This window comes from Besnoitia besnoiti, chromosome XI (genome assembly GCF_002563875.1).
Source record: "Besnoitia besnoiti strain Bb-Ger1 chromosome XI, whole genome shotgun sequence".
Taxonomy (NCBI): domain Eukaryota; phylum Apicomplexa; class Conoidasida; order Eucoccidiorida; family Sarcocystidae; genus Besnoitia; species Besnoitia besnoiti.
The window spans coordinates 698622-721490 of NC_042366.1; the positions used below are offsets into that span (position 1 = coordinate 698622).

At 55.8% G+C, this 22869-nt stretch overlaps 5 protein-coding genes across 5 annotated transcripts; 4 read left to right on the top strand and 1 right to left on the bottom strand.

Annotated features, from left to right (window-relative positions):
• Window positions 1–1646: 1646 nt before the first annotated feature.
• On the top strand, window positions 1647–8045 carry BESB_019800 (uncharacterized protein; the record flags this gene model as incomplete). Its single annotated transcript, XM_029360689.1, has 4 exons — window positions 1647–4298; window positions 4735–5163; window positions 5461–6474; window positions 6876–8045. The coding sequence occupies 4 exons, from the start codon at window positions 1647–1649 to the stop codon at window positions 8043–8045; spliced, it is 5265 nt and encodes a 1754-aa protein (XP_029216048.1).
• Window positions 8046–8206: 161 nt separating this feature from the next.
• Window positions 8207–10847, top strand: BESB_019810 (uncharacterized protein; the record flags this gene model as incomplete). The annotated part of the gene is made up of 3 exons (XM_029360690.1): window positions 8207–8393; window positions 8677–9183; window positions 9517–10847. 3 exons carry the CDS (start codon window positions 8207–8209, stop codon window positions 10845–10847), a joined length of 2025 nt encoding a protein of 674 aa, XP_029216049.1.
• Window positions 10848–13529: 2682 nt separating this feature from the next.
• Window positions 13530–13841, top strand: BESB_019820 (uncharacterized protein; the record flags this gene model as incomplete). Its single annotated transcript, XM_029360691.1, has 3 exons — window positions 13530–13580; window positions 13642–13701; window positions 13764–13841. 3 exons carry the CDS (start codon window positions 13530–13532, stop codon window positions 13839–13841), a joined length of 189 nt encoding a protein of 62 aa, XP_029216050.1.
• Window positions 13842–14660: 819 nt separating this feature from the next.
• On the top strand, window positions 14661–16560 carry BESB_019830 (uncharacterized protein; the record flags this gene model as incomplete). Its single annotated transcript, XM_029360692.1, has 5 exons — window positions 14661–14699; window positions 15021–15082; window positions 15188–15261; window positions 15352–15905; window positions 16333–16560. The coding sequence occupies 5 exons, from the start codon at window positions 14661–14663 to the stop codon at window positions 16558–16560; spliced, it is 957 nt and encodes a 318-aa protein (XP_029216051.1).
• Window positions 16561–16747: 187 nt separating this feature from the next.
• On the bottom strand, window positions 16748–20098 carry BESB_019840 (succinyl-CoA-synthetase alpha SCSA; the record flags this gene model as incomplete). The annotated part of the gene is made up of 7 exons (XM_029360693.1): window positions 16748–16968; window positions 17072–17134; window positions 17461–17622; window positions 18679–18949; window positions 19329–19463; window positions 19735–19809; window positions 20027–20098. 7 exons carry the CDS (start codon window positions 20096–20098, stop codon window positions 16748–16750), a joined length of 999 nt encoding a protein of 332 aa, XP_029216052.1.
• Window positions 20099–22869: the final 2771 nt, after the last annotated feature.

Below are 22869 nucleotides of genomic sequence, written 5' to 3' on the forward strand. Positions count from 1 at the left end.
AACCTTGTGTGCTCAGGAACGGCTAGGTGCTGTAAGACAATGGTCAGAAATCATTTAGGGCCGCCAGAAACAGCAGCGCTGCAGCCAACAGGCCTCGCGGGCTGTCCGCTTTCAGTTCCTCCCTCCCGTCAGCTCAGGATTCTGCAGACAAGGGACGGGCAACGCGTGTTCCAAAACGGGCCGCCACAGTGGAAGTAAGGCAATGCTGCCTTTATGCTCAATGTCCCGGAAGCTTTGTGTTGGCAGCAGCTCGCAGAGAGAGCCTTCTTGCCGCCGGATACAAGGTTTACTTTTAGCGGTTCAGTACCTGAACGTTTCCCCCGCCGCATCGTGAAACCTCCAACCCCCTAACCACCCCCCCCCCTCCTCCTCCCCCTGTGCGGTTTTCCGGTTCATATGCAAGATGTGAGGCGACTGTACCCTGACTGAGTCTTGCAGCCATCTTTACCAGCTTCTTAGTAGCCGATGTCTCTTTTCACGCAGGGCTTATTGCTTAGTTCTTTTTCAGGGGGATCTCGTAAGAGAAAAGGAACGGGGACGACGAGTGTGTGCGTTCCTTCATAGAGCTGCCGGAAATCAAAAGGCGGCACAAGGGATGCGGGAGGGGGGGTATTTCGTCACAGGCAACCGGTAGAAGGACGTGAGACGTTGTCTGATGCGTGTACGTTGTTTAACATCCAAAGACACTTGAAAAATATTTCTCAAATTGCCACTGTGGCGGATAACATTTGGTTCGACGAACAGTTTAAGCCATCTTTTTCCTTGCTGCGTTTCGCACACAGTGCCCGCGGTCCACCCTTGTCTCGACATCAAGGTCTCGCATTTTTGGGACGATGATGTAAATGTGAAGCCGTACCTTCTTTTCTCTTTATAAGCGTTAGTCGTGATGCTTTTCAAGACATCCGTCAGAGCCTTCTTTCGTTCCTTCTCTCCGCTGCGGCGTAGAGGCCACCCCCGCCTCGTGTGCCGGCAATAACTTTCAGGTTCGCTTTATTATCCCGACCCTGTATACTTTGCAGTCGTACTGCGTAGTGCCTCGTTGCCATCCTTTCCTGCCAGAGGGAGTTTTTTCAAGCCTCTCGAGGGAATCTAATCGCATGGTATGTCGCTCGCGACAGGACTGGACTTCTTTGTTCTTTACATGCCAAGGGGGGGGGGGCGTCGTCGGCGGCCTCCCTCGTATTTCCGTGAAGATTCCGCTTCGCCAGGCTGCCCTCCCGTCCTCTAGCGGATTCAGCCTTCTGTCGAGATAGCACTGAAGGGAGCTTTCCCCCGCGCGTCGGCGTGTCCTCTCTGTTTTTCCCTTGATCGGCGGCAATAGTACGCGGAAGAAGGCCGCCATCATGCTCCAGGGGCCCTCGTCGCTCCCGAGGGGAAGTTCGCAGAGTGCGGCGGTGCGTCCTGCATATGAGGGAGACAGCGGGCTCTCTCCGTTTCGTTTGGGCCTGAACGCGGCACGCACCTACGACAGGGGAACTGATCGGGCGTTGCTCGAGAAGCGTGGCTTTCCCTTCGATTCCACAGAACCCAGTTTCGGCTCCAGGGCGGGGCGGGGGCCGACTCTGTCATTTCCTCGTGCCGACGCTGAGGGCGACGCGTGTTCAGAAGACGTCAGTAACAGTCAGCGGTTGGTGGGAGCTTCCACGATGCGAAATGCCGCCGAAGTTGGACCCGCGAGCGCCTCGCGGCTGGAAGCGTCGTCGCTGAATCGGCAGCCGCTCGATCGGAGCGCTGGAGCAGGCGAATCCGATGCGGCGACGCGCGAGTCAGGCACCGCGGCGGGGGTGAGGACAAGCCGATTTCTGGCAAGTCGATATGAGCGAGGTGTCGATGTCGAAGTGGGAGCCAGGGTGGGGACCAGGAGCGTCTACGCAGAAGAGGGCTTCAGGGCCGCGGGTTTTTCGGTCACAAACCGTCCGCTGCGAGGCGACGCGTCCCGCGGAGCCCTGGAGGACAGCAAACTTGTCCCTGCTGGTGTTCCTTCTTCTGGATCGGCCTTTCTTCAAGTCTCAGGACGCGATTCGACTTCCCCCGAGTCTGCGCGAGCTGCCGGGGGAATGAACGTGTCAGATCGCCAGGCGGGGCTCGACGACCGCGGGCGGGACTTCGGCAGCGCACGGAGCACTTTCTCGCCTTCGGCCGCGGCGTCGCGGCGGCAGCTGTACTCGTTCGTCAGTGTGTCTCGGAGTTCCAGCCAACACGCGACGGCGCTGGCCTCCCGCAGTCCCCTCCACGGCTTGGAGAAATTCTCCACGACGAAGGACTCGGCACTCCGCGCTCTCACCTCCGCGTTAACTCCCCACCACAGAGAAGATCTCCGCCACGGGCTCGCATCGCAAGTAGAAGGGAACGGCGCCCTGGGGACGTCGGGAAGGCCAGAGACGCAAGGCGCGATGCGGGATGCAAATCTCCTCAGCAGCAGCGCACTGGGAGACAGTGACCCCATCCGCCTGGAGCTGGGCGAGGATCGCGAAAACAAGAATGCGTCATCTCGTCTTTTGAATTGCGACGACCTGACGTCTTCGGCTGAACTCTCTGCAACGGCGCTTCGCTCTCGCGCGCCGGTTGAGACTCGGCGTCTTCCCGCCGATGGAGCCTCGCACTTCGCGACCTCTTTCTCGCGCTCCACTGTCTTCCAGGGGAGCTCGGGAGGGGCTCTCGGCGACGCGTCCAGTCGCGTCGCCGGGAGTCGCGCAGTTGCTCGAGAGCGCGCAGGGGCGCCTGCGGCGGCAGGCCGCAGCGTGGATGCCGCGCGAGAGCTTCCCGCGGAGGACGAAGCCTTGTTCTCTCCTGAGAGCTCAGTTCGTCTCAGGGCGCAGCAACCTGCGACCTTTTCGTCGCAGCTAGAGGCCGCAGCAAAGATGCATGCGAATGCGGCTGACAGCTGCTCGCGCGAGGGCAGCCCCGCCTTCCTTCCTTCTTCCGCGAGCCACGCGCCTTTCGCGGCGCAGAGCGCCCTCGGGGTGTCCTCGTCGCGGCCCAGCTTCCTCGAAGAGAGACACCGTGACAAAGCAAGTGACAGTTTTCTCTCTTCGTCCCTTCGGAGCGGGACGCCCTCTGGAGCGCCTTTGGACGCGATGGAGCGCAGCTCCCCGGCGCGCGTCCACGCATCCAGTTCTCTCCTGCGCACGTCGTCTTCGTCGTCTTTCTCCTCTGTCTCGCAGAGGCCCTTCTCGCTCGCCGCAGCCGCCAGTGCGGCTCACTCTCGGAGGACAGATGCGCTCCTGCTCGGAGGCCGGGCGCCACGAACTGCTGCCGGCAAAGAGGAGGGGAGGGAAAACGAAGAAGGGGGCGCGGACCGCTTTGCGTCCACGGGTTTGGGAGAGACAGCGGCGGCAGAGGCGCCGACCGGCAGCGCGAGAACCGGCAGCGGCGGATACATGTCTCACCTGTTGCTCCCGTCTTTTCCTTCACTGCATCGCGAGCGGGCTGACAAGGCTGCGGATGACATGCTTCAGAGAAAGGAGGAGGGAGACATGAGGAGCTGTTCGATGCAAGAAAAAGACAAGGACGCGTCTGTCTCCTCGCATTCGCTCTCTTCAGCCGCAGGCCGAAGGGGTCATGGAGGCGCCGCGACGACGCGTTCTTTTTCTCAGCCTGCCACTGCCGCGACGCAGCCTGCCTCGTCGCAGCTCTCTCATAGATCCAGATACGTCGACAGGTCTGTCACGCAACCCCCTCTATCTTCCGCAGCGGAAGAAGGCGCGAGGAGCCCGGCATTCCTTCCTCTCTCCCTCGAAGGCTGCGAGTCCGCGGCCGCGCGCGCTGTCTCTTCGTCGTCTGTTGGAGCTAGGAGTGAGGAGTTATTTGTGGGAGGCCCGAGAGAGCGAGAGAGAAGCCTGGGGGGAGGCGTGCCAGGTAGAAAGGAGGACGCCGTCTCGAGCGCGGCTCCTGGAGCGACCGCGAGGCCGCCGTCAGGTGCGGCGGGCACTAACAGCCTCTCGCGTTTCGCGACGGCAACAGAGAGCGGAGAAAGCGTCGGGGGGATCTCCACACGCACGCCGCCTTCGTCTGTTTTGTCTTCGCGGGCGCCGCCGTCTTCTGTTTCTCGCCTCGGGGAGGAGCCCCTGGACGCCGGCGACAAGGCCGCGGCCTTGTTCCCCTTCTCGGCAGCAGACCAGCGGAGGGCGAGCCAGCAAAGCAGTCGAAGCGCCATGTCGTTTCACCTCTCCGCCGAGAACGGGGGGGCTGGTGGACTTGTCTCCAAGACGTCCTCAGTGTCCCTGCTCGTAGGAAACGCGGGCGCAGGAAAGCTGGAAACTGCAGCCGGAAAAGGGTCGACTGTCTGCGTGTGCCAGGTACAAACTCTCAGGCAGCATGAGAACCAGAAAATCCCCTCAGTCTCTTCGGCCGCATATATATATAAATGTATATTCATTTGTGCGTGGGCGTTGGCTGCATTCCTCTACGACGTCGTCAGCGATATGGAGGGTACGCGGGAGATGAGCAGAGATTCTTGAGTCTTGTCAGGCGCGCACGCAAGAGATATCAGTGTGCGGCCTCCATTCCTCCAGAATTAATTTCACCATCAGTTGCCTTCCCCACACTCCGCGTCTTCTTCCTCGCGAGAACTCTCCGTCATCCACGTTGCGTGTGCTTGGGGGGGGCCGGGGGGGGGGGGGGGGGGGGGGGGGGGGGAGACGCCTGCGAGTGCCGCGTAGTTTCTTCTGGTTTGTGTTTTTCCTTTCGACACGTTTTTTCTTTGTTCTGCGGTGTCATGTGTGTTCTGCAAAGGCGAGTCGGTACATGGCGCGGCAGAAGGCGCACTATGAGCAGCAGTTGAAGCGTGTGGAGGAGGAACGGCAACAGCAGCAGCAGCGCCGGCGCATCTTGGCTGAGCAAGAGACGCAGGTCTCTTTGCTTCAGACGCAAGTTCAGAGGCAGCGCGAAGGCGTGACGGAGGAAGAGAAGCAACTGCGAGAGATGCGGTCGCAGCTGACCGAGGAGAGAGAGGCGATGGAGCGACGGTGGCAGCAACTGGAGAAACAGCACCAGGATCTTGTGGAGAAAAAGGAAAAGTGGCGGCAAACTGCGCAACACAAACGCGACGAGCTCCAGGCCTTCAGCCAGCGGATCCGTGCCGAAAAAAAGGAACTCGACGACAGGAAAAAAGAAATCGCTCGAGACACGGCGAACCTCAAAGAGAGATCCGAAAGTGTCGAGGTAAGCGAACCTCTGTGATCGAGAAAGAACTTCCATCAGCAAACAAGACGCACACTTACCCATTCCCGTACACCTATGTATATATATGTATATAGTTATAGATATATATATATATTTGTTTTTATGGGCGATTCAGATTTATGCGTATGCATGCTAGTGTTTATGGGGTAGCGAGAGCAGCTTGGGTGTCTGCTTCCGTGAGCCGCGTAGGCCGCTCAGGCGTTGAATGGAGAGCGGTTCGTGGAAGTTCGTCTTTCTGCACAGCTGCGCTCTCTTCCCGTTTTCTGTCGGCTGCAGAGAGAACAGGACAACCTGAACCGCCAGCGAGTGGAGTTGGAGGAAGTTCGGTTTTCATTGGATCGCGCCAAGGCCGAACTAGATGCGCGCATCTCTGCGACAGACGACGAACGGCGTCGCGTGAAGAAGCGAGAGGAGGAGGTGCTTCGTCGCGGTGAAGACCTGCAGACGAAGGAGGAAGAGTTAGGGAGAGAGCGTCTCGAGGTGGAAAAGCGGCAAGAGGCGCTCGCGTTGAAGGCCGACGAGGATGAACGAAGAGAGCTGGAGAGGGACTCTCTCTGGCGGAAGAAGAACGAGGAATTAGATCGCCGGACGCGAGCCGTCCACGAACAAGAAAAGGAGATGGACGCGCGGTCACACGAGCTGCGGAGACAGGAGGCAGAGCTCAAGCGAGAAGAAGACAGAGAGAAGAAGAAACTGCAGCAGCTGCAAGAAGCCTTTCTGGAGGAACAGAAGAACTTTGCTCGCGAGAAAGGGCGCATCGAGGCAGAGCTCGAGGAAGAAAAGAAGCGAACCGAAGAGGAGAGAAGGAGGGACGAAGCGGAGCGCGAGCAGGCCAGGAAGAGGATAGAGAACGAACGGAAAAGCTTTGAATTGTTTTTGGAAGAAGAGCGAGCTCGCTGGGACGCAGAGAGGAGACGTGCAGAGGGGGAATTCGAGGAGGCGCAGAGAGTGTGGAACCAAGAGAGGAAAAGCAGAGAGGCAGACCTAGCCGCAGCGCAGGAGAGCGTCGCCAAGCGAGCGGAGGAGTTGGAGAAAGAAGAGAAGCAGAAACGCGAAGACTTTGAGGCCATGACGGTGGAGTTCCAAAAGGAAAAAGAGAAGATCACACGCCAGCTGGAGGCAGAGCAAGAGCAAATGCGCGAGGAGCTTGGGCGAGAGAGAGAACGGGTGGTAGAGGAAAAGAGGAGAGCGCAAGAAGATCTGGAGAGGACCAGGAACGAGTTCGAAGCGGAAAAATCCAGAGAAATGCAAGAGCTCCACGACCAGATGGAACGCCTCAAGGAAAAACAGGTACGCGAAGAAAATGGGGGGAACGGGGAGAAGGAACAAATCGCGAAAAAACCGGCTGAACGGGTGCCTACGAAAGGCAAAAGAAAGAAGGACAGCAGGCAATTGGAAACCGCACACCACACACAGTTGCACGTCGGGGGGTCCGATTGGCGAAAACTAGAGACGACGTTTTTTTCGTTTGTGATATTCTGGCATGTTCACGTGTCCAGTCTCTTCTTCGGTCCTCTTTGCGCATTTCTTCTACACTTCTGTTTTTCTCTCGTTTCTTTCCTCTCTGCCGGATAAGCTATTTTGCTCCTACCCCTCCACCTCTATTCTTGGCGCCGTCTTCCGGCGTTTCATATGTCATGCATTTTTCGTTCGTTTGATGCGTGCCTTGGTGTCGTTGCGGGCTTTTCTAGGCGGAGCTGGAGGCGCTGCAGGAGCGATGGGAGGCTGAGCGACTCGCCGTGGAGGCCCGTCTGCGCGAAGAGCAGGAGCGGCTGGAGGGAGAGAGGCAAGTGCTGGCTCAGGAGAGGGATGCCTTCGAAGAAGAAGTGCATCGCGAACGCGCACAGTTCCGCGAGGAGCGAGAGGCCGCACTGGCAGAGCTTCAGGCGCAACGGCGCCTCGCAGAGCGCGAGCTGGGGGAACAGAAAGCGCAGCAGGAGGATGTCTTCGAGGAGGAGCGGCAGCGGTTGATGCAGGTGGAAGAAAAGCAGCAAGAAACGTATGCGGAGCAGATGAAGCAGCTGCGGAACTTGGAAGAAGAAGTGCATCAGCAGAAACTGCATCACCAGCAAGACGTGTCGCGCCACCTCTCGCGGGAAGAAGCGCTCTTTGAGCGCGAGCGGCGGATGCGTGAAGAAGAGCAAAGCGTGCAAGAAGAGAGACAAAGGCTCACCAAGGAGAAGCAAGAGATCGCACACCAGCGACGCCAGCTCGAGGACGAACAGAGCAAGCAGAAAGAGATGGAGGCGGCCCTGAGGAGAGAGAGAGAAGATGTCGAGAAGAAGACTGAAGCGCTGCGCGAGCAAATGGAGCAAGTTGCCCAAGTCGACGAGAAGTTCGCCAGAGCGAGAGAAGCGGAGAACGCCCTTGAGATCGAGCGCGCAGCCCTCGAAGCTGAGAAGGAGAGTTTCAGCAGAGAGAAAGAACTGATCGATGCGCAGGTCGGCGCGTGGAGGCGGAAACTGAGTCAGAGAGAACAAGAAGTGAGTCGCAGAGAGCGAGAAGCGTCCACACGACTCCGAGATATAGAAACGCAGGAAAGAGTGCACAAGGTGCGGATGGAGGAAGAGGCAGCAGCCGGCAGGGGCTTCGCTCGGCACACGCAGGCGGGCAGCGCCTCCAGCAGTCGACGGGGATCCACGGCCGCCCAGCGTGAGGTCCGCGGGCTGTGGCCTGACGGCGACACGAAGAAAGCCGGCAGCAGCTCGAGGACGCGCACGCGGTCTTTGTCCGTTGAACGACGGCAAGCAGGAAGAACGCCCAGCAACGCTTCTGCATCTGGGATACCCCTGCCGAAGAGCGTCGCTGCCCGGCGTCACCTGACTCCCGTGGGGGGGATCGCACTGCGAAGAAAAGCCTGAGGGGTTCAGTGGAGGCGGCGGACGGGAGAGTGAAGACAGGAAACGACAGCCAGGGGAAGCGACGACGAGCGCCGCTTCTTCCCCCGGGCGAAGGGGCGGATGAGCAGGAAGCCGCAAGCGAAGACTCCAGGTCCTCGCCGTGGACTGCACGCGGCCGCTCCATGAGCGCGGCGTCGGGGGACACCAAGAGAGGAACAGAGGAGATCGCGACTGCTGCCAAGCGAGACGGAGTCTCGCAGCTTCTCCCGGCTCTCAGGGGAGGCAGGAGGAGCCCTGGGCATGCAGGAACTTCGACGCGCGCGTCTTCGGTCACGGGAGAGAGGGACGACGAAGCGCACGAGCGAGAAAGTAAGCATTTCATAGCGTGCGCCCTTTGCAGCGAATATGCTTTTAAACGGTGGATTTTTTGAGTTCAGTGAGCTCGTTGTTTAATCCTATATATGTGTATCATCTCTGTGGACGCAAAAGTTCCATAGAATCCCAGTAGAGAAGATGCAGTTGCGCAGTGGGTGCGTGTGTATTCGTAGATTCATTCACGCAGGTATGGGAGGACAGCTGGATCGAGTAACTCTCCCCTGCTCGTTTGCTAATGCGAGAAAGCCTCTGTGTCCTTGTGTGCGAATGGTCTCAGCCGATCGGCGCCCGAATCAGGAATGGGGCACTCCAGCCTGGACTTCCTCCTCCAGCGGCGTTGCGCTCTCTGGTCTGCACCGCGGCGACCGTCTGGCGTCTCAGAGAGGTGCTCCTTTCTCCGGGTTGGGCTCCGCTACGGGCTCGCTCTCGCGGAAAGGACAGGCCGCGAGCGGAGCGGCAGCGTTGGCCTCCGCTGCGAAAGCGGGTGAGGACGAAAGAGAAAGCACCGAGAGCCGTGAAAACGGCGCAGATGAGTCGCCGTCAGATAGGTCGCGGTCGTTGTCAACCAGGGGCGTGTTTTCCCTCTCTCAGGCGCTCCGGGCGCCTTTCGCACACGGAAGAGGTGTAGAATCGGAAGACGGGCGCGTAAATGGACGAGATGAAAGAGGGGAACGACGGCACACTAGGGAAGACGAGAACGACATGCGAGAGAACGAAAGTATGAAAGACTGCCGCGATGCCGGCGGTCAGCTAGTCTTCCAAAATATCTTCCAGCCCAGTCAATGTGAGTTGTGTAAGGTGCCCAGAAAGAGCAGGCACGGCGCCGCCGCCGGTCCGGTTCACTCGCGAAAATAAAAGAAGGCGGGAGTACAGAGCTTCACAAATCTTGAGCAGAACCTGGCTGCCATGAACCTGGGATGGCGACTAGGAGGACAGCTGCGCGTAGGGCGAAGTCAGAGTTCCGTGTGAGCGTCCAGAACAGCTATGGAAGAAGCGGCGCCACCTGGAAGAAGGGAAAGAGAACAGCTGATGTCACATAGTTCGAATTTCTTTCTTGTGACGTGTTGCCTCTCAGAGTTGTATATCGATGTTTTTGTGTCTCCGGTGCTTTGTTCAGCGGCCAGCCCCACACGGGAGAATTTCTCTCGAATCTCACACCTGCCGGCTAGTCGCCAGAGCTGCAGCTCCAGCGCGCTGTCCCATCCGTGCCCCTCGTCATCCTCTCCTGCTCGTGGTTCTCCCGAGAAAGCAGCGAGTTCTTCAGCTTCGAGTGCGTCTTCCTCTTCCTGCTCTCCCTACTCTTTTTCGTACTCTTCGTTCCTCAAGACCCAAGGGGCGGCAGTCGGTGAGAGGGAAGAGGCGACAAAGAGAATCAGCAACGCGGATCGTGAGAGACAGGACGGCGAAAGGAGAAAGCAGTACAGCAGTGCGTCGCCCCCCTCCATGCACAGCACTCTGTCCGTCTCTCCGGTCTCTCTCGATGGCTTGTCGCTGGGGACTTTGGAGCGCAGCGGGCGCGAGAAGTCGCAGCCGGATCGGGAGGGTCAGTCTCCTCGACGCGGCACCGCAGCGAGTGCGGCAAGCGAGGAAAAGACCGCCTATGCTTCGTACACTAGAATGAAGTCCGCATCCCCAGCGGGCTCCTCAAGTCTGGCCCCCCAGGTAAGCCAGGCGATGGAGAGGAGTGCCGAAGACGCAGAAAGACGAGATCGGGAGAGAGGATTGTCTGTGGGGGGAGCCGGTTCCTCGAATCTGTTCTCGCGCACACCGGGTCGAGAGAGCGGATACGGAACGGACGGAAAAGGGATCCAAGGGAAGCGCCTGCAAGGAGACCTAGGCATAGGGGCTGGAACGTCTTTCTCCGGTCGGGGGGATGTGTTGTCGCACCGAGAGAGCCTTCCGAGAACGTCTTCAGGGCAGCCTCGAGCCCAGAAGGAAGAGGGAGAGGAAGAAGGCAGGCGCCTATCGCAAACGAGCCATTATCTGCAGAGTCCGAGGAGTCGGCAGGCGTGGAAAGACCGTCTCGCAGCGGCTTGCGCTCCGACCAGGACGAGCGTCCTCCCCACAGAAACTGACGAAGAGGCGACTAGCTCCCCGCTTTTGCGTGTGCTTCGGGATGAAAGAAGCGGGGCTCGCAACGAAGGGGGATCGTCTCCTTCTTCATATTTGCTCCGGCGGTCGCTCTGCAAATCACAAGGAGAGAACGAAGGAAGACTCAGTGTAGAACGAAAAAGCAGTCACACGTACTCGAGAAGGACTGAGGGAGCAGAAGCCGCGGCAAGTGGTCCGCTTGATGCTAGAGAGTCGGTGATCTCTCACCTCTCTGCCTTCAACGTGGTCGAGGATAGCTCAGACTACGGAGGAGGAGAAAACAGCCTTTCGGGTCTTGAAAGTTCGTCGGGTCGCCTAAGCAGCGGCAGGGGACGAACGTCGCTTTCGGGAAGGTGAGGGGAGCATAGTGCGAACTGGCAGTGCAGGAGCGAATAACCAGGATAACCAGTCAACGGTTTCTGATCGTCAGGCTGAAGAGGTTCAAGGGTTCGGCTGTGCCACGAGAGACAGGAGCCGAACGAGTGGCAGTCTTTGGATTGATGCCTACATGCAAGAACAGTCAACAACCGCCATGCACATGCCCTTTTCATTTTCTGCGACCGGCTGGCGCACCAGACTAGTAGTGTTTTTCCCTGCATGGACTGCCTTGCAGAGGAGATGAATGTCATTGCGGGGGACCAGCGGGGAGGCGAGGACACCAGAATGGCAAACTTGTCTCTGGGCAACGTGATCCTTTCTTTGCTGGAGCTACATGAAGGATGGTGATGTGGGAGATTTAAAAAACTTACCAGTGGGTGCGATCTCTGGGAATGCAAGTTCTCAGGTCGGCCTCCCACCGAGTTACAGTTCTTCGTAACAAGATTATGCTGTGGTAGTCTTTGTATTCTAGGCTTTTGAGCAATGAAACTTCTGAAGAGGAAAGTCAATCGATAACAAGCTCGAGATATTCTCCCGTTCTTGTTATGCTTATCGTACACTTGACCGTGCTGGTGCCCCTTTCGCGTTTGTTCCACTCCTTCGAAGAAACCCCTATTGGATGCATCTTTAAAGCCTTGTCAAACGATTGTACACTCCGGTCAGGTCTGGTGAGTCCCCTTGTTCCTGGCCCCCACGGCGTGCTTGCTGCCTTGGCTGTGTCAGCACCCTAAACCCTATGGGAGTTATCTTGCTGAGACGAATTCTACGGCGATGCTTTGCAACTGCGGAACCTCAGGGTCACGCAGTCAAATAGAGAGAAGGTCCACTAGCTTATTTGGGGATGTAGGTGGACAGCTGCACGCGGATGTGTGTCAGTACCGCCCAGTCATTTACTTGCTAGTATTTTTTGTTCTGCCTGAGTACACAGATACTTTCTGTTAGACGCCAGGCAAAAATTCCTTCAAGAAAAAGTTGTGACAGCAGATACCACCGTTGTCCAGAGACTATTGCATGCGCTGATAAAGGGCGTGACGGGCACGTGCCGCGAAATAGAGTGTACAAAGTGGCAGGAAGCTGGGGCTGGGAAGCGTGGGGATCTAAATCAGCAACAAAGACAGTTTGGCAACTTGGCCTGTGCTGCAACGCGGTGTGGAGGTAACGTGGGCGTTATCCATGAAATCTTTTCAGCCTGTCCTGCAAGGGAGGAAAACACCATGCCGCTTTTACGCGTAGCGTTTCGCCGGTTGAAGGCCTGCAAGTTCTGTTGTCAGCCCCTGAAGCGCAAGAGAGGCTCCGCTTCCTCTGCAGCCCGTCGCCATATGACCAGTATAGCCGACGGCTTGCCCGGTCGTACCCCAAGGAGGGAGTTTGATGCTGTTTTGGATTTTGTGACTAGCTGAATCGAAGGTATCTTTCAATAGGAACGGGGGACGCCACACAATGGCGTAATGAGGTACCTCTTTTCCAAGGCGTGCTCTACCTCGCTGTGTCCATGATGTGATTTTAAAAAAGGCACGCGGTGGCTTATGAGAAAAAATTCGTTAGCATTCGGAGAATTAAAGAGTGAATTACGTAATGCTGAACCTGCAAAAGCGGCGTGACTGGAGGATTCCCTTCGCACGGCCCGCAAAGCCTCAGACAGTGTAGCAGCACCGGTGTGGCAGATTCCAGAATCACACTGGCACAACGCAAGAACAGGGGAAATAATGGACTCACGAAATACCACGGGCGGGGGGGAGCGACAAACCAGCAAAGTACAAAGCTTGAAATGCTGAGCTAGATCGCATGTGTCTTTTCCGGCAAATCTCGGCGCCGGAACAACAGGGTTGAGACTCTGCACATATGACATTCTCACTGGCTTTTTCTCAGGGCACGAGAGCTCACGAGAAGCGGACGTTTTCTCAGGTGTCTGTGGACATCAAAGAAGTGGGATTGCGTGTTCCTGTATGTACAGTGCACGTGCTTTCCAATCACAGTGTCGACGCCCGGCGGCAATATTTTTTGTACCTAGTCCTGTACACAGAGGGAACCTGCGACAGTAAAAAGGGCTGAAAATGAAGTCGCTTCTGCTTCTCTCGTTTTCTGTATTGGCTCATACTGTGTCGGCCGACACGGCTTTCCCTGCAACTATCGGGGAACCATGTTCACGGGGGCATAGAGGGATTCTTTTCCGCGTCACTGATCCCACTGATTTCTCCCAAGGATGCCATGTTACTGCAGTTTTGAAAAAGGACTGCCTTCAGCTTTTTCGGTAAGTGTTTCGTCCGCAATGATAGTAGAATAGCGCTCACTGTTTCGTAGCGGCAACAAAGAAACGGCACTATTTGACCTAGGTAAGGAACCTGTCAGACTAAGAATGGCTTATTACCAAGCACAAGTTCCTGTTGTAGATGCCATCGAGACGCCGGTGCACATTGTGCCATACCACAGCACGTGTCTTTCTGTGAAACCTGCGTCGAGAGATGCAGAAATCCTATGGTAACTTTTTTTCAGCGAGCGCTCCGGCCTCATATGATGCTTACGGCCTTTTTTCAGCTGTGACACAGAAAGCTGCAGAGACGCATGGGTAAGAGTTTCAGAATGTTCAAGGTGATAATGTAATGAACTTGGGTGAAGTGGATGGCTTTGTCTGAGCAAATCCTCTGCCTGCACAAGGGCCCCATGCGCAATGAGGTATCCGGGGAGCCTACGGTGGAAGAGGAGGAGAGGAAGGTAGGCAGCTTAGTGTCACATTTTCCTAAGATCTCAATACAGTTTTTTGCCTGCCTATAAGGTCCTCGAACAAGTTGTAGAGAAACCGTCGGAGGGAGGCGTGACTATTCACATCGAGAAGGTGAAGTGTTACACACATGCATTCACTACAATTCTGCATGCGTATTGACTTGCTGCTCTCAGAGCCCCGAGGGTGTCGAGCCTGTTTTGAAGGTTCACCCCAGCTTCAAGCAAAGCGACATTCACTCGCACTCAGAATGATAGATTGCAAGGGCTAATCCTCTAACACGTCAGGGGTGACATGTGCCGGTGTCTTCGCTGAGACGTTGCACCTCGTTGCATTCAGGTGTGCATGCTGTGACAATCGATTTGCAGCTAGATGAAAACACGGTTTGCCCTCTTCTCCCTTGGACTGCGTTCATCTCCACCTCCGTACTGATGCCGTGCGTCGTCGAATTGTTTCCATTTGCCTCCAGAGCTAACGTAGTAGCGTTCATCCCGTACAGCAGAAGGCGGTCTCCCGCCACCGTTGCGACAGCAGGCGGCGAATCCGATGGCGGGGAATCTCAGGAGCTGCTCACTCATTTCTCATCCCTGAAATTAGCAGAGCCGGAATGTGAAAGACTGAATGGACCATTTAGTCTCTCTGAGCGAGGAAAAAACACGGTCGGCTCTAGGCGAACTCCCGGGGCGAATGATGTTGCAACTGGAGAAAAAGTTTGCGTTTACCTTAAACAAGTTCCGTGTGCAGGGGGGCCTCTTTATGAACTCTACGTCCGCGTTAATGAGCGTTTCAAGGATGAAGCAGGCAAGACCGAATCTTCAGAGGGAAAGCGGATCCCAACAGTTGGGAGCGCCGGTGACGCCACAGAGGATGGGCCGGCAGAGTGTGCGCCAGACCCACCGAACGCCGAAACCTGCGACACGCGCGATCATGTGACGCGTCTCGCCTTTCAGCTACCCACGAGGATATCCTCTTTCCGCGTCACTTCTATGTTGTCGAACAGAAGAGATGGCTCACTTCAAGGTTTCTATCTCAAGCTTGCTCTAGCACTTGCTGACTGCCTCTCTCCACTAAGGATGACACGCGAGGAGAATGAGGTGAAGCTTCTGCGGTTGGTAAGACCTTTCCGATTGCAGTGCCGGTAAGTGGAAATGCGTGCGGCAGAAATTCCTCATGCGGCAGCCTACAGCCTATTCTTGCCAGCTGCAGGAAGGCGTTTCCTCCTTGTGTGCAATGACTGACATCAGGAGGTGCAAGGCAACCATGGCCACACTGGAAATGCCAACTGTGCTATCGCTGCCATCTGCGCTGTGGACGGAGATGAGCGAGGCTGTGGTACGTTGTGGAGATTAAACCGAGGGAACTCCAGCATGGGTGTTTTGTGTTTGCGTTTGCACGGTTTGACGGACGGTGGTGTCTATTTTGCTTGTTCGCAGGCGTGTGAGGAGTGCTGTCCAGTGTCAGTGAAGAAGACAGACCTTCTTGCAAAGCCGAATCTGTGAGTTATATCCGCCAGAAATTGCAAATCACACTGTCAGTGTAGTGGGCGGCTTTTACCTTTGAGGCAGTCGCGGGAGAAACACACTGTTGGTTTTGCGTGCAGGATATGCGTCGGAACTGAACACGTGGCGCTGTCGCCTCTTGATATCGATGCACAAGCGACTAAGATTGAGCGAGGTAAGAGGTGGACAACAGCAGGTTTGCAGCGTGGCCCTACGACCAAAACTTCACGACTGCGCTTGAAGAGGTGTTGTGTTCGAGTCACAGGCAAGCTCCTATGCAATGCGTGCGGCACTGCAGTGGGCTATACGACTGCATCCGCCCCACGCAGAGGTCATGCTTTCGATGGGGAACATCGGAACTGCAACCACGAACAGGACCAAGCCCAATCACAAACGACGCGACAGCATGGACACTGCTGCGAACCAAGCGAACCGGAAGCAAATGACGAAGTGGCAGAGTTCTGTTTCATGAAATACAGATCGACGGTGAAAGGCTACAGCGCCGATACAGTAGCGTCAGACATCTTCTGGCGCCATACGCAAGTATCGTTGATAGCGGCCAGCATTGAACGTGTCTGCAAGAAAGACGGTATCCATAGATTTCTGGTGGAGGCGCACGACGAGGGCAGTAGCAATACAGACAACACAGGGGGTCCCTTTGCGGGTCAGCGGGCTAACACCGCCGCCAACGTCGAGCTGGTCGTTGTTGTCAGAGAGTTTTTCCCTATCTTCATTCCGAGTAAAGCTCAACAGGTGGATGCCGACGGATCAACAAAGCTCAGAAGCCGACCGGCGCAATTGCAGTGTCGGGCTATGAAGGTAAGACACGCCCAGCATCGAGACAAATCACGTGGCCTTTCGCTCAAGCACGCCTTGGGACGGTAGTATTTATTATTCTGCCTTCCCGGTGGCATGCCTATCGTATGCACAGGTGCTTTTTAGAACCGACTTGTCGCTGGCAGCCGGCGGAGCTGACGCACGCCTGCATCGCCTGTCGCTCGCGGCTGTGCCTTTCCAAGAACTGCTGGATGAGCTGCAGCGTAACGCCACCGCATATGAACCCTCCCCGGTAGATAATACTTCTTCAATGAGGCAAACTGTCTCCTTTCTTCCCCTCCCCCCGGCCTCGCCTCTGTAAGCATCGAAGAGGTCGAAAGACTAATCATTGCTCCCATTCTTAGAGGGTAGAGGGGTACTGCGTGCTCCTAGCGTTAGCAACTAAGGCGACGACTGCACGGACTTCCAGGCGTTGGGGCGTTCTTATGAAGCTGGACTAATATCAGGACACTTTGTTTGGCTGAACTATCTGCCCCGTCGATCCGGTCTGCTCTTGTCACGCGAAGCGAGTGGAAACTTGCTCAACGTGCCCCGGGCTTCGAACCAATTTTTGAGCGGTCCGATCCGGCACCCGGCAGGCGGCCTCCCTCCTCATTTGCACGGTACGAGGTGCCGCCCCCGGATGGGGCCAAACTAGTGTTTCATCCGTATTACGGAACAGTAGATGTGTGTGTTGTGCTCCGACACGAAACAATGTCGTTTGAGCATGTAATTGATTGGCGGAACAATGAGGGCTTGTAAGTCAAACAGGGAAAGAGGCCAAGATCTAACTGCAGGTACAGGCCTTTTCTGAAGTGCCTCTCGAGGAAATGAACTCGAGCGCGCTAATGCAGACCAGCTTCCTTCATAACCTCCAGCATCTTCTGTCCCATGGAAGCCGGGTTTCTCACAACATGCACACCTGCGTCTTCCAAGGCAGCAATCTTGCCTTCGGCTGTTCCCTTGCCGCCGCTCACAATCGCTCCTGCGTGACCCATGCGTCGGCCAGGCGGGGCAGTCAGTCCAGCAATGAAACTGACAACCGGCTTGCGCTCCTTGTTGTGCTCTGTAACGCATACACACGACAGAAGACATCAGAGTCACGAGTTCAACGCAGTCAAAGATCGCAAATCCAGGTGCTCACTGCTTCCAGGTTCCTGTCTTCTCACCTTTCAGCCACGCCGCAGCTTCCTCCTCAGCGGATCCTCCAATTTCTCCGATCAGCACAATGCCTGCAAATCACAAACAGGACACGTAGTACGGTCTAAAGATTTTAGCGACGTAGAGTGGTATACAGACAGACATGCATATACGTTTTGCATACATGCGTGTTGTTTCGAGGGGGAATAGCCATGTCAGCACCGGCACGAGCAACCTGAACCCGAGACTGCTACTCTGCCCGTTGCTCCATTGCAGATTTCGACGTGCCATGAAAGATTCTGACGTGGAACAAATGCTGCATATCGCCTAAATATCTTTCGTTGAAGCACGAACGGTGCTGCATGCAGCTAGGAAAGATTTCCACAACAGCACACAAACAACAGAGGGTTCACTATACCTTTGGTTTCCGGATCGTTGACGAATCGCTCCAGGCAGTCGATGAAGTTCGTGCCATTGAAAGGATCTCCGCCAATGCCAACGCAAGTCGACTGACCCAGGCCCGCCTGGGTAGTCTGGTTGACGGCCTCGTACGTCAGCGTCCCGCTGCGGCTAACGACGCCTGCAAGCGTACGCAGGAAACACGCAGTACCCATAAGCTTATCCAGTCTGTAGTTCCACGAAACACTGCGGAATCTGGCGTCGCAGCCATTAAACATGAATGCTACAAATAGAGGGTCACGCTCAACACAGGTGCCCTCGCAGCCAAGCCCACGAGGTATTTCATGGAGCTCTTGATCTACAGCCAGAAGAAATGATCCGATAGACAGCAGGAACAGTGTACTGCACGCAAAAGACCTCCCTTCCCGAGGTAGAATGGCTCATGCAGGATCCTCCGTCAGAGCGCCCTTGGAACGAGGGCATACGATTTCTTTTCAGTGAGCTTGTTGTGTGCCGACGTGAGTCGAGCACACCCGCCCGATCCAAATTAGCATGGCAGTCGTAGTCGACTCATCACTCGAGGAACCTTCTGTGACCACGCAACCCCGGCTTCTAATAACTGTAACCAGGACACCAAACAACCACAGTACGGGAGCACGGGCATACGGAAAGCCGAGGGCACCCGCGAATACAGAAAAGGCGAGGCCACTCTCCAAGTCGTTGTTCCTTTGCGCCAACATTAGTGCTGCACCCATGAGAGGAGAGGCGCTAGTCATGCATTGCAGTTTCACTTTCGAGATGTCAGTGAGAGAGACACTCGTGGCATGTCCACGAAACACCGGTATACACAAGAGAGCATTCCCGGCGGTGTGTCTCGTCAAGACAAACGGCAACGGATGACAGTTGGAAACACCATAGCAGTGACCGAGACGACAGCGCCACCGTTTCAGCTGGCGTAGATGCCAGTTTGACTCAGGTGACTCAGCACGACTGGAGAAGCCACGCCGTGTGCGAAACGACCTGTCAGAGTGCCTGGAAAGAGGGCACACGATATCTTTTCATTGAGTAGCACCTGCGTCGGCGAAACACCGGGCAAGGCAACCCAATTCAAATTAGCATGGCAGTTGTCATCGACTCATCATTCGAGGGAAAAGCTCCGTGACCGCGCCGTGCCGCTACGGCAGTAGCACAAAGAGAAAAAACAAAACGGGACGCTCTCAGCCGAAGAGACACCTACCGATCTTGCCCTTCTGGTGGATGTAACCCGGCATGATGCCGATTTTGCATTCACCAGGCTTGATAATTCCAGGGCAGTTGGGGCCGATCAGGCGTGTTTTGTTCTGAGACAGCAGCGCCTGCTTAACGCGAACCATGTCCTGCTGAGGAATGCCTTCCGTGATACAGACAGCAAGGGGAATCTCCTCAGCAATGCAGTCCAAGATCGCCTTCGCAGCGAAGGGAGGCGGCACAAAAATCATGGAGGCGTCGCACCCGGTCGCCTCCTTGGCCTGTATGCAGGCAGTCAGAACGCAAGCAGACACCGGCGCAAATGTGCTTGTGTGCAAGGAGACTCGCCGCTCGAAATCAGATTTCTGCGTACCCGCGATTAAATATGTATTTCGTCATGTTTTTTTGCCGAGACACACTTTTCACATTTCGAAATCATTAGGCGTCTGGGGGTGCACTTCAGTTTCTGCAAACATCGAGGATCTGACTGGTTTCGAGTCCCAATTTTTTAGAAGTGCCGTTCGGAAGGACACTTACACAATGCCCGTAAGACTGGAGACCCCCGCCACGGTATCTTGATTCGCACATATATCTCTGAACCGCAACTCCCACGGTCTACGGCCGCATCCAGTTCTACGAAGCGGTGTCAACTGAACTCACTTCTTTGACGCTGCCAAAGACAGGTAGAGAGAATTTCTCATCGCTCGACTGCCACATGGTGCCCTTCTTCGAGGGGTTCACTCCACCGACGAACTGAGTTCCGTAGGCGAGGCATTGCTCCGTGTGGAAGGAACCCTACGAAAAAAAAGTCAGCATATGCGCACAACACTAGCTGGCCTCTAGGCAGTACCCGGACTAGGAGATTACGTGCCAAGGATGCTCCCGCACTGATAAATCAAAGTGACGCGACACGTTGTTTCTCGGTAACGCATGAATTTTACGTCACGAAAAGTGGGAAAAGTCCAGTTGGACATGTGTAGCGCGGGTATTAGCCCGCTTCCCATGTCTTTGCTTTCAGGAGAGAGGAGGCGCAGCCACTCTTCCGCTGTTTCTTTGCGCGCCGTACCTGCTTGCCTGTGAGTCCTTGGCAAATGACTTTGGTGTTCTTGTCCACGAACACCCGGGCCGTAGAGGACCACCGCTACAAACATAGGAACCCCGCAACAGAAGGGAGCACGGGGATCTACCAATAAGTCCCCCAGCGTAGCCCAGAACGCGGGAAGCAAGCTTGCGTGACCGCTTGGCATGCGGTTTGCGTCAGACCTTCCATGCTCCCCCGAAAACGCTCTGCACAAACACATTATGATCACCCGTATCTGTCATTACTTGTCAAAATAGCTCATCTACGCTGCGCTTACCCGTGGCAACTCGGTGCTGAGTCGGCGGAAGAGGCCACCGCTCGGGACGACGCGCTGGAGTGGAGATGCCATTTCGTACACACGTGCGCGGGAAGGCCAAGAGTCCGCGTCTTAGGAGAGAGGATTCCGTAGCCTGGATGTCGAGGCCAGAGAACACCGTTTTCCCTTCCGATGCGTCTTCCGAAAGGAAGCGGACAACCGAGAGAGACAAGCGAAACACAAGACGTGGTTTCGAAGGAAACGCCACAACAAGGGAGAGGGAGTGTGGACAGCGAAAAAGGTAGATCGCCAGTAGACGGAAGACCCAGAGCGCCACAGCACGGCGGAGAATATGTGCGATACTGAAAACCTTCTATGAGCCTCCGGTAGCTTTTTGGGAGGAAGGAGGAAAGCACGACAACGGAGACACCTGAGAGTGGACCCGAGTCGCAAAGATGGCTCGGCGCCGCCAGATCGGGCATGCTTTCGTGATTTCTTCCTCGCTGCGGCTCCAGGGGCTACGCATGCACGGGTCTGAGCTCCGCGAATTAGGGCTGGTTTGAAAAAGGAAACCGGCAGCTTCCGGCTGTTGCCATCAATCCTGTTCTTCAAGCTGGGGAAGCCTGGAAATGTGCGCGGAAGCGGTTTGTGCACCGTTTACGTAGCATTCGTTGTTTGGTTGAAGAGCCCTCCGCAACGCCAACAGCACAGATACATGCCTTCCGGGGGACAGCTGTGCCCAGAGCCGTACCACGGAGTGCGCGCTCCTGTCTGGACGCACAGGCCCATGTGCAACAGGAAAAATTACTCATTGTCTTGGTGGGACCCGAAGAATCCATAGTCGGCCTCCGCCCCCTCTCCCTGACACCGGTTTTGCAGAAAGCCGTGGAACAACACACACACTTCCTGCTTGGTAGTCGCACGCTTTGGGTCAGGCTAGAGGGGATTTTCACCGGTGTGTGTCCCCATGGCTTCGTATAATTTGAGAATTGGTCAGGAATACATTCAGTAGCAAAAGATTATGATGCGCCCCTTCTCTCCCTTCTTCCGGGTTGTGCGTCGAGTGCCCCTGGAGCCTGGAGCAGTTCTTCGTGATAGCGGGCGCAGGCCCCGGCGCGCAGAAAATGTATACACTGCTCACACACTGTTCACTTTTGACCCAGGGATTTGCCAAAATGTTTAGTAGCTCGTAGTACGTTATGCACACATTTTCCGGCAGTCGCGCGGCATTCGTCGGCTTCTGTATTCGTGGAATCAACGCTTCGCTTCTCTGCACTGGCATAGTTATCGGCTCCAGCTAACAAGGGGGAAGTAACTGTCTTTCTGTCATACCACCTCTAAGCATGGGCTTTTTCATTCAGTACTAGAGTTGCAAAGGGCCCACTATACCAGGGAACACTGCAACATTGAGAGCAGGGCGCGTCCGGGCACGAGCTCTTCGTGGTTGCCTGGTGATTTTCGGCCTTGAAAATACTTTCCGGCGCGGGCACTCACCCTATTAAACGAGCAGTTGCCGATGTCCGCGTGAGGTTCTGACATACTTCACAAAACCATAGTCCAGCATGCTGCTGCCTTCAGTAATGGCGTTCGCTCGTCTTCCAACATCAGGCACTCTCTAGGGAACGTGTTAGAGGCTGATAGCCACAGCATGGAAGGCGCAGACCACGAACGAAAGTGCCCCGTAACACACTAAAGTTTGGAGCTACTCGGAGAAAAATCGATTACAACAAGCGCGTAACACTCGATTCCGAAACATTCTTCTAACAATTTGCTGTGGCACGCAAAATCCTAACATCTTATTCTGCGAGAGTTGTGAGCGGCAGTGAAGTGAAGCGGAACCTGACAGGGTACTGTCACAAGTCCGCCTGTGCCTCTGCCTTTCTCGCGGTTTCGTTACTTACGCGCCCTGCCCCCTTTTCCAGATGTTTAGATGTACCCAGACAAAGAACGGTTCGTCGAGACGTGAATCGGCGACGTTCGGGATATGGACGCGGCATCGCCGATGGTTTGTCTCCGATCCTTCTGGCTCGTTCGAGAGCGCACTGACGGTACGAGTAGCCCTTGGTGGACCAGTTCACACTTTTCGCTCTTTCGAACACTGCGGCTGAAACGGCACATGCGTAAAGCATCTTTTCGTAGTTGGTGGTCCCTTATGTAAAGGATGGCTTCTTCTTTCTCCCGCGATTTGCATTTTCCCCCCGCACACAGCAACTGAGCGATTTGATAATGCGAACTTCCTCGACGAGTCTGGAGTATCGTTTGTGGACGTTACGGAGTGGCTGGCTTGCCTTCTTTCACAAGAAAGATTCGTGTGTGTCGCATCCTCTGAACAAGGTACTTCTGCTGCATGCTTTTTGTGTCACTTCACGCATATCATCTCATCCGCTCTCCCACGTTCTTTCGCTGCCCCTCTTGGTCACGCTGGCGGCTGGGAACGAAGAAGGCCGTGTGAGCGAATGCTTCTCACATACTGCTTGTTAGAGACGAAAGGCCCGAATGAGTCTCTCTGAGGCTAACCACGACGTGTGGTTTCGGGTATTACGGAAGTGGAGATGGCAACTCCGCTACAGGCTCCGACGCTGTCGCACTTGCGAGCACACGTCGTGGTAGTCTCTGGGGATGACGGATCTCGCGTTTCGACAAGGCTCCAGCGGACCACCGGGAAGGCTTCTTTTTCCTACACTCCCGCTTGCCGGTGTACCAGCTTCCTCGAAGGAGAGGCTGAGCGACGCGCAGCTAACTGCGTGGTGGTATGACTGTGCGCGGGACTTAGCACTTTGTCGGGCAGTTTTCATATTACCTAATGACAGGAGGAAACATACGCTACCTGCATCATATGTCCCCTGAAACTCTGCCTCTGTTGT